The 10169-nt window shown below is 39.8% G+C and overlaps 1 protein-coding gene across 1 annotated transcript in view; it reads right to left on the reverse strand.

Moving 5' to 3' along the window:
• The window catches only part of usp43a (ubiquitin specific peptidase 43a), a 106738-nt gene that overhangs the window by 40992 nt on the left and 55577 nt on the right, over nucleotides 1–10169 (reverse strand). Inside the window, exons 5-6 of the mRNA XM_032536736.1 lie at nucleotides 7821–7956; nucleotides 5364–5508 (exon numbers count right to left, since the gene is read on the reverse strand). Coding sequence (XP_032392627.1) covers nucleotides 5364–5508; nucleotides 7821–7956 — 281 coding nt within the window. The remainder of the gene's footprint in view (nucleotides 1–5363; nucleotides 5509–7820; nucleotides 7957–10169) is intronic.

Consider the following 10169-nt stretch of genomic DNA (forward strand, 5'->3'; position numbering starts at 1 on the left):
AAGATAGATGACAGCATCGTCCACTCCCAGACGAGGCTGGTAGGCAAACTGTCCAGGGTCAAGAGAAGAACTCACATGCGGCCTCGGGTAGGCCAAGACCAGCCTCTCCAACACCTTCATTACATGGGATGTGAGAGCCACTGGGCGGTAGTCCTTAAGGCCAGATGGAGTCAACTTCTTGGGGACCGGGACAAGGCAGGACGTCTTCCACAGCAGCGGCACTAGGGCTGTGCAATTAATTGAATTTCGGTTTCGGTTTCGATTTCGGCTCCCAACGATTACCAAAATAGTACAATTGAGTAAAAACGATTATTTTGCCATTATTTTGTTCTGTTTTGTAATTTCCTCGTGTGTTCTGAATGGCGCGCGCGCACACACGTCATGCGCACATCCGCCCCTCCCGAAGCCAAACGCTTTCAGCGTACACTGTCAGGGAGGCAGGTCGGTGCATATTACTCGCTGGAATTTAAAAACTTAGCGAGAGTAAAGATGGCAGAAGGAGGGCAGCCACAGCAGCGTTGGTAAGCAAAAAAGGCAAAACCAACTCCACTGTCTGGAACAGTTTGGCTTCGAGGAATCCGACGACGAGCAGAAACATGCTACGTGCAAGATTTGCTACATGGTAGTGGCTGCAAGTAAAGGGAACACCACGAATTTGTTTAACCACTTGAAAATTAAACACAGAGTGACCTATGACAATTTAATAAAGAAACAGAAACGGCAATCAACTCCCTCAACATCCTCCGTAACCCAGACATCAATAACAAACACACTGTACAGCGCAACTCCTTATCCGTTGAATTCGGAAAGGCACAAAATAATAACCGAGTCTGTTGCCTATTATTTAGCTAAAGACATGCGCTAATAGTTAACTTATTTGCTGTTAATGCTGGGGCCTGATGATGGGCCAGCCTTTTATATTCGTGGATTGAGTTGCTGGAATTTGTTTATATTTTGCCAAAATGTTGCCTACTTGTTTTAAAGAGATTGTGGAAGTAAATACAGGGAATAAATACTTTTATACTTTGATTTGAAATTTATATTTATATTTATTTTAATAGTTCAAAAAGTAGCCTACAATAAATGTTCAATGTTTTAAGAATTGTTGAAAGGTGTCTTTTTAATAAATGCAACACGTTTACAAAGTCATGTGAAATAATCGTGTTACATAATCGTGATTTCAATATTGACCAAAATAATCGTGATTATGATTTTTCCCCAAATCGAGCAGCCCTAAGCGGCACCCTCTTTAGGTTCAGGTTGAAGAGGTACTGGAGAAAACCAGACAGCTGACTGGCGCAGGTCTTCAGGACCTGGGGCTGATGAAGTCTGGGCAGCAGCCTGCGCTGGTGAAGCCTCTCCAGCTGTCTCTCACTGGCCAGGTGTGAATGGAGAGGGGGGGGGGGGGGTCTTCAAGTGTGTGTGGGGGAGAGGAAGTGTACTGTAGTGGTGGGTGGGGCGTGGGCAACGCGGCGGGATGACAGGGAAGTGAGGAGGGAGGTGTGGGAACAAAAGAAGGGGGGAGGAGGCAATGAAGGGGTGTAGGGGGTTGGTGGAGTGGTAGAGGAGGCAGGGGGTGGCTGTAAGCTAAACCGATTGAAATAACGATTTAGGATGTTTGCCCTTTCCCGACTGCTTGGTGTTTGTCCTCTTCTCCCCCCCACACCCGGTGATCTCTTTCATCCCTGTCCACATCTCCCTCATGTCGTTATGCTGGAGACTGGCCTCCAGCTTCCTCCTGTAGGTGTTTTTGCACTCCCTCAGTTTATCCCGCAGACTGTGCTGTACTTCCCTTAGCTTCTGTCTGTCCCATGACCTTAAAGCTTTCTTCTTCTCATTAAGAAGGACTTTTAGGTTACTGGTGATCCACGGCTTATGGTTGGGAAAACAGCGTACAGTCCGGGATGGCATGTGGTGTTTTCACAGCACTTGATGTATTCTGTGATACAGTCAACCATGTTATTGCTTTCCTCCCTATGTGGCTCAGAGAGCACACCCCAGTCTGTGAGACCCCAAGCAGTCCTGCATATCCTTTTCAGGATCATAGAGAAAAAGGAGCGGGTAAAACAAGACAAGAGGTGTAATGATGAACCCCATATCACAGTAGAGAATCATTTTCTGCACGGAATGTCCAAATTTTGCCCTGTGATACTGCCCTAGTCCCGTGTCATTCCTCCTTGTCATCTCCTGCAGCACATTTTCAGTCCATTCACCCTTGTTTCTCACAGTGTGAGGAGCACACTACATGAAGTGAATTTTTGAGCAGAGTTGTGTCATGCAACACAGTTAGACTGTTTTAAAGTAACTGTACAGCTCTCAAGTGACCTACAGATTGTTATCCTGTGGTGGCTCAAAGGGACCCTAGGTGGCTTTAGGGGATCCTAGGAAGACATCAGTATGTCTGCTGTCATACCGGGAAAAATAAATCTTGCCACATGCTGATCCAATATTGTTTGGTTTCAAAATTATCTGAAAAAAAAGTTCCCAACTGGGAAAATTCAAACTGCCTTAATTTTGTGAGATCAGGCACGCCTTGGCAGAATTATAAAGCATGCGCATAAAAATGATGCCTCTAAATAAAAGAAATGCTAAAATTGATTCGACAGAAGTATTTCAAGGTAAAGCAAAACCAATGATTTCTTTCAAAACACATTATACATGCTCATAAATATTGGAATACTTGAAAAAATAAAAGAATGTATACTGTGTAGTACTTAATTATGGAGTTAGACTATTAAAGGTCCCAAGACATGGTGCTTTTTGGATGCTTTTATATAGACCTTAGTGGTCCCCTAATACCATATCTGAAGTCTCTTTACCAAAATTCAGCCTTGGTGCAGAATTACAGCCACTAGAGCCAGTCGCACAATGAGCTTTCCTTAGGACGTGCCATAGAGATATGGAGAGAGAAAAAAATGTGCCCATTATTATGCTTCAGAACATTAATGCCCAACGTACAAAAGTTCCCTATGTTACTTTGTCTGTCGTTCATGATCTGTTCTTCATATTTTCACACAGTGGTCTCAGCAGTAATGATTGTGTAAATTCACTTGCTACACTTTATAAAACGTGAATTAAATCTCACTGATTGAAGTTGTGATGTCCTGGAATCTGGTCTGCTGTGATCTTATGAATGATTCTGAGGTGAGGACTATTTATCCTTTTCTTCAGATTGTTCACAAGAATAGAAGTCACATTTCCCAGTGAGCACTTAAGTGTGATTCATTACAAGTGCACTTGTGTGTACAGTACTTTACTCATGCATGTTTCTGGGTGGGACTTTGAGTGACACTGTCTTCACTGTGTGTGAAGTGACAACAAAAATGCCTCTTGTTGAGAAAGTGAAATAGTGTTCATTTTTCATGAGCACTTTGAGCACATTATGTTAATTATTGATGTCATTTTTCTTCGGGGTTAACACAAAACCCCATAAAGGCTTCATATGGCAGTAAGTTAGCGGTCAAAGGCAACTTCCTTAACTGGCAACCCACAGAGACGACAATTAATGATCTCAAGCTCACAGTGCTACTATAACTTAATTAAGCCCCTTTCAGAAACAAAAATTGATCTGTTAAATTAATAGCTGTGTGATAAAAGAGATTTACAGCCCTCTTTTCCTCATCAGCATGGTGGACACTCCCGGAGAACAGGAGCAAGTGGAAAGTAATGGCATCAAGAGAAAAGAGCATTCACACTGGCAGCCTTAGTGATTCAAAATAAAACATATTTTACCTCAAAGCTTGACTGCCATTCATCTATATCAAGAGGATGATGCTCACTCTTAGTTCATTAACTCCAATAGAACTTGTCTAGGTACCTGTAACCTCCCTCATCATTTTTCTCACATATCCCATTATTCAATAAATATGCTTGTTTTACACAATCAAATTGTGCCCAAGCTGCTATTATTAGGCTTACATCTACAAAAATATCACTTTAAAAAGCTATTCCTCATTTAACTGACATTCTTCTGATTTTGTAGGTAAATCATTTTGCTGGATGTTTACCCTGTAAGTTGTTGGCATAAATGAAAGTTTATGCTGACATCTTTGAAAATTTGCTCACCTCTTGGCAAGAATAATAATTTTTACTTACTCGTATAGTATTTCTTTATATACAGTACATTTTTTATAGATTGTTTTAATACCATATTGTGTGCACATTATACTGTCACAACCATCACACTTTTAATACTGAGTGTAACGTCATCCCGCAATCATTAACATTATTGCCTACAGCAAGCAAGACTTTTGTTAAATAAAATTGAAGACTTTTTAATTCAGACTGTCTTCACCCAGAAATTTGCCATATAGGTCGATTGTACAAGGAGCTTATAACAACCTATATTCGCATTTGTTGTTAGGTGGCAACCTCTAATGGCCGTAGTAATTATCGTGGAAGCAAAGAAGGAAGTAAGGTAAAGAAGTGCACCCAAACTCCGTGTCCGTGTCTTTTTTGACCCTAAGTATGTTTGTTGCCTAACCTTTACTTGTTCTGTTTCACAATGGAACTATGGGTTTAAAACAGCGATTGTTAAACTAGGAGGTTAAATATAACAGTCATGTGTTCTACACATCAACTTAACAGCCGTTTCATGACAATAAATAGAAAGGTAATTTATGTAATATTGGGAGTCATTGGCAATCAAACTAGTGTGTCGTTTAGGTAAAAAGTTTGAAGTGTGTCTTGACAGCTTTTAGAGAGTCTGTGTGTGTGTGTGTGTCTGTGTGTGTGTCATATACTTGTCAATAGTGCATTCAGCAGTGTCTTGCATGGACAAAAATGTTTTTTAAAGGCTGGTGATGATGCAAGGCTGAGTCAACCTCATGTCTCTCTACTTTATTAGTGTAAGAACACAGAGCTCTTTTGTTGCTGTTTACGAACTCATGACCAAAATAAGAGAGGGGACGCAAGTGTCATTAAAAAAAGGGACGCTTTGCCTCAGAGGATGTAGAGCTATCTCTAGATGGTTCTCACTTGCCAAAATTTGACTTCTCAGAGTTTTAGTTGAATTAATAATTAGGATAGGAACCTAGTAGAAGCTACTCAGGCATTTATGTAGGATGATGTGATGCACCAGGCTGACATTCAGACACATTTAATTTAATTTGTTTGGGTGCTATCATGCATAAGAAACATGATGAAAGGAGAAATACAAAGCACATTGAAAACACCGGTCTTCACCTCACCAAAGTAAAATGTCTGCCTGGGAAAAATACTCACTGATCATGAAGAACGGTTTAAAAGTTAATAAAGAGGACAACGGGAGGCTGATAAAGAGAAATTTGGAAATGAGGGAAAAACTAAGTGTGGGAACTATATCTTGTCAGCGTTTTTGATATACATCATGTTACCATGGTTACCTGAATGCGGTGCGGAGCCTCCACGACTATAGAGGGAAGGAGCCTGAAAGGCGTAGATGACGTCGGTATCAGCAATTGCTGTCAGGTCATCATCATCTGAAAAGGAACGCTGGAAACCCGTGGAGTACAACTCAGATAGGATGACCTGGAGAGAGGGAGAGGAACAAAGGGCGAGACAGACACTGTGAAACTTTTTTCCTACAGTAGTGCATCAAGCAATCCTCGCAGAGCTGAAAACCAAAATTCAACCAGAACATTTGGCTACAATGCCACCAGCACTGACTGTCGACAAATTGCTTGGGCGCAATAAACCAAAAAAGTTATTATATGCAGGCGAATTAAGAGAGGACATAAAAATAACACTATAATATACAATAATATAATACGCCTATACATTTGTAATCATCTCAAAGAAATCCAAGTAAACTCTAAATGTTGCTGCAATAAATCTCTAGAAATAAATCACGTGAAGCAGCTTGTAAAAGTAAAATTTCTCAAACAACACAATCAGGGACCAAAACTTGGAAACTGACATAAAAAAAAATTCAAAACATGAACATCTGCAAAGTGAATTCTATTAAGGACTTTTTAGTTTTAATTTCCATCAGAGAAGTGTATTTCTTAGTTCCATGCTTAAGTCAAAAATCTTCAAAACACAGAGTTAAACTGAAAAATGGCATTAAGAGGAGCCATGCATTCACATTTCTGAATATTTTTTGCTGGGTGTCAATGTTTGAAGTGCAGACGAAGTGTCTTATATTTATTATTCATTTGTGTTTCAAAATACTCATTTGTGATTGATCATGTTAAATGATGTTAAAGTGCTGAATATGTGTGAAAGGATTATTAAACTGCAGGTAACCATAGCAACTGCCCTAAAATCATTCTCAGTTAACTGTCACTGGTGAAAGAGACCAAGCCCTGAGTTTAATTGACTAAAATCAAATGAATGATAATGGGTGATGATTAAAACAGACTGTGGTACGTGGACTGTATGACAGACTTTGTGTGTGTGAGTGTGTGTGTGTGTGTGTGTGTGAGTTTGTGTGTGACCTCACTTGTCATTTCCCTTTTGTGCTTTGTTCAAGTTCATGTTTTGATGTACCCTATTTTAATATTGACTGCAAACTCAAGTATTCCTACTCTAACAAAGGCAACAAAACTAACAGAAGAGTGTGGGAGATGGTAATTAAGCACAGCGTCTACACACAGTCCTGAAAAGAGGTCTGATCAGTGAAAACTAAGTGGGTAGACATGGGTGTGTAGGAGATGCAACAGCTTTACTAGAAAATCTCACCCTGTGAATTACAATGCATGTCCTCATCAGGAAACAAGGAACATTGAAACAAATCTTATGCTAGTTTGTAAAATAATTCAACAGGGAATTTGATTTGTACAAGAATGCTAAAAGCTAATAGCATTTACATAATAGTTTTTGTAACTGCCTGTAAACATCACTCATTTCATCCCTCTCTGAGCGAGGAACATTATTACACACAGACACGTGTACTACACAGTGTAATTCAGAATACATTTTGACATAAAGGTATTTGATCTACAACTATAGATAACAGAACAATGCAGTTATGAACTATGGAAAGGGTATTTTTTTCATTTCAGGGGACATTGTAGTGTTTGCTTCTTTTAACTCTCCTGCTGCTGCATCTGTTGTCGGGCAGGTGAAAGATTTATGAACACATGCCTATGGAACCTTTCCCTGTAGCCTTCATCTTGTTGGTGACATTTCAGCTAAGTGCGTGCATGCATTCAAGTGTAACCTTGCAATAAAAGATAATTCTGTTTGATGTATTTATTAATTTTTAACTTGGATTTCTTTTTAACAGTGATAACCATTATTCAAGTGAAGAAAATATTTTACTTACTGACTTCTTTGCTAAGAACTGGGGATGTGAAGCCATTGCAGGGGATTTAATTCATGGACATATTAAACAAGTTTAAACAAGTTTAAAGTGTACCATATTATCTAAAATACTATGACTGTTCCTCGAGAAATCAAAGTTAAAAAACAAAGGTGAATGTTAAAAAAATGATTACCTAAACTGTTCGTTGTAACCATCTATTAGATCTTGGAGACTTCCTGGTTGAACTTTAATCCACTGAAATGGTATAATACAAAGCAAAACAGCAAATTCTTACTTTTAAGATGCTGGAACCGTCTATGCTTGGCATTTTTAGACAAAAAAAAACAAACCTAGGTTATAAAAAAACATTTTTCAGTATAGCCCATAGATTGTTATGGTCTACCCATACATGTGTTTCTCACAACTGTGGAGAGTATGCAGACTGCTTGATTTACATCTCCCTCCCTTTTCTGTTGCACCTAGAGTTTAAAGACCTCACATAAAATAATGTCACAATTTTACCTAAAGCAGAGGTCTGTGAGTGTGTGTGTGTGTGTGTTTGTGTGTGTGTGAGTGAGCGAAGGAGTGTGTGTACCTGGTCTGGGGAGATTTTGCCCTCCTCTGCCACCATGGCTCTCAGACAGGACATGGAACCAAAAAGAGGTACAGCAAGCCCCACCCGCAGGTACCTCTGACCCTTCGTACTGAACACCAGCGTCACACACATTGGCCTGTGTGCAAGGGAGGGAGGGGTAGGAAGACAGAGAGATAAAAAAAAATAGATGACATGCAAAGCAAAGTGCCAAGTGTTTTGCAATTCAGATTTTCAGATTTTAGATGTTTACAATTACAGATTCCAAACACACCTGATGAACGGAGTTATTTACATATTTGTACAACACAAACACACACACACACACACACACACACACACACACACACACACACACACACACACACACACACAGAGTTTAGAGACACATAAGACAACAAAAACCAAAGAGAGAGAGAACAATGCTATTGTGCAGAATTAAAGGACCCCGGAGGCAAACAGAAATTGTGTTGTCAATTTGTTCAAGAGTCTTGATTTGAGTATTTCAGCTGCTAAACAGCAAAACAAAACATTCAATAAAATGAGACTGTGAAATGCCCTGCTGAGCTGTTTAATGCGTGATAAGATTGGGGAAAAGATTTCCTCTGACAATTATTTTGTACAAAATCTAATTTCATGTGCGTAAACCATTCAATTTGTCTGTGTCTGACTGAAGTGAATTAACTATTTTCAGAGATGCATTTCGATTTCCCGTGTGTGATTGTGTGTGTGTGTGTGTGTGTGTGTGTGTGTGTGTGTAGATATATGCGTGACTAGACATGACGAGCTGCACCAGCACATTGGTGATAATCCCACAGGAAGCTGCTGTATGGTCGGACATGGGTCTGATTTACAGCAATCTGAACACCTTCTGTAAGGGATGCAGGGACAAAAATGAAGGAGGGATTGTAGAAACATAAGAGAACAGAAAGTAGAGCAGTAAGTAGTATTGAGTAAAAAGACAGAGCAGGGAGACAGAGTAAGGTTAGGCCTCCTCATTTGGGAAGAAGACGGCATAATCGCTGACACCTCCACTTCCTGTTCCCATCATGCATTATTTAGGTAAGTAATGTATTAGCAGTGGGGTGGCTGACAGGGCAGACGGCGAAGGATCTGAGCAGATGTTTGTGTTAGATGCGCCGAGAGGAGATACCAAGATGTGCAATGAAACGGGATAAAAGGTGTGGGATCACACTTGTGAGGAACAAGAATTAGAGATGTCATCCTGCAAAACAGAATTTTTGCAGCCTCAAGCCCCCTGCTGTGTTGGCACATGATAGTCACTATTATACAGCAACCTCTCACATGTTCCCACATGCACCAAGAGTGCACGGTGCTCTACAGGTTTGAAATATTCCAATTAGGCTTGAAAAACAATGTTAGAGCTGGGATCATGTTCACATCATTTACAGATAACAAACCTAGAAGTGTTTCTGTACGTTTTAGATAAATTACTAGACTGCATATCATGTATACCTCACATTTCTGACAGCTGTTTTCCTGACCAATCTGTTCCTGTTGCCATTTTGTACTAGGATGTTCTAGTAAAGACGTCAAACTTGCTGAAATAATTAATCCCTCAGAGTCAACAAGTGCAGTATTTAATAATAATTGTCATCATTTTGTGGTAATGAGAGCTGATTTGAAAAGTCTGTGTTCAGGTGCTAATTGGAAAGTAGATTTAAATAGATTACATTTATTTATTTAATTACGACAATGCACATTAATCAACATTTCTGTAAATGTGCCAGTGTTAGCCAGACAGCTAATTTTCAACTGTAGTCCTAGTTACCAAGCAGTATGAGACTTGCATTTTTCAAAAATTAAACCCTTGAGACAAACAATAAGAAAAACGTTTTCTTTCTTGCATTAAATAGTTGCTGTTGGTCCATTCAAAAATTCCAATAATACACCAGTATTATAGCTTTTAAAAGAGTACTTCCCCCATTTAGCATTGTGCTTCTAACATTGTCGGACTCAACATGTACAGTTTTTTTGTGCGTTTTTTTTAATAATCTAGATTTATGCAGCAAATCTTTTTATTCCATGCTTTCTTCTTCCTTGTCAAAACCTGCCGTCATATTACCCACAATGCAACTGTTGGAGCAAAGAAATTAGAAAAAGAATTATGATAAGACTGACTGTGCAAGGTTAGATCAAGAGAACACTCAGAGATACAGTACTCTCATCCTCCTTTTCTCTCTGCCATACCCGCATTATCTGCAGCACCCAGACCTCAATGCCCTGCTGTCAGCCAGCCCCTGCTGTGTCTCTGGGGGCCCTCAGACTTATCAGGCATTCTGCTGTCATAATGCTGCAGCAGGACGATGCAATGAAGCCACTGTGTGTGTG

Source organism: Etheostoma spectabile, chromosome 2 (genome assembly GCF_008692095.1).
Source record: "Etheostoma spectabile isolate EspeVRDwgs_2016 chromosome 2, UIUC_Espe_1.0, whole genome shotgun sequence".
Classification (NCBI taxonomy): Eukaryota; Metazoa; Chordata; class Actinopteri; order Perciformes; family Percidae; genus Etheostoma; species Etheostoma spectabile.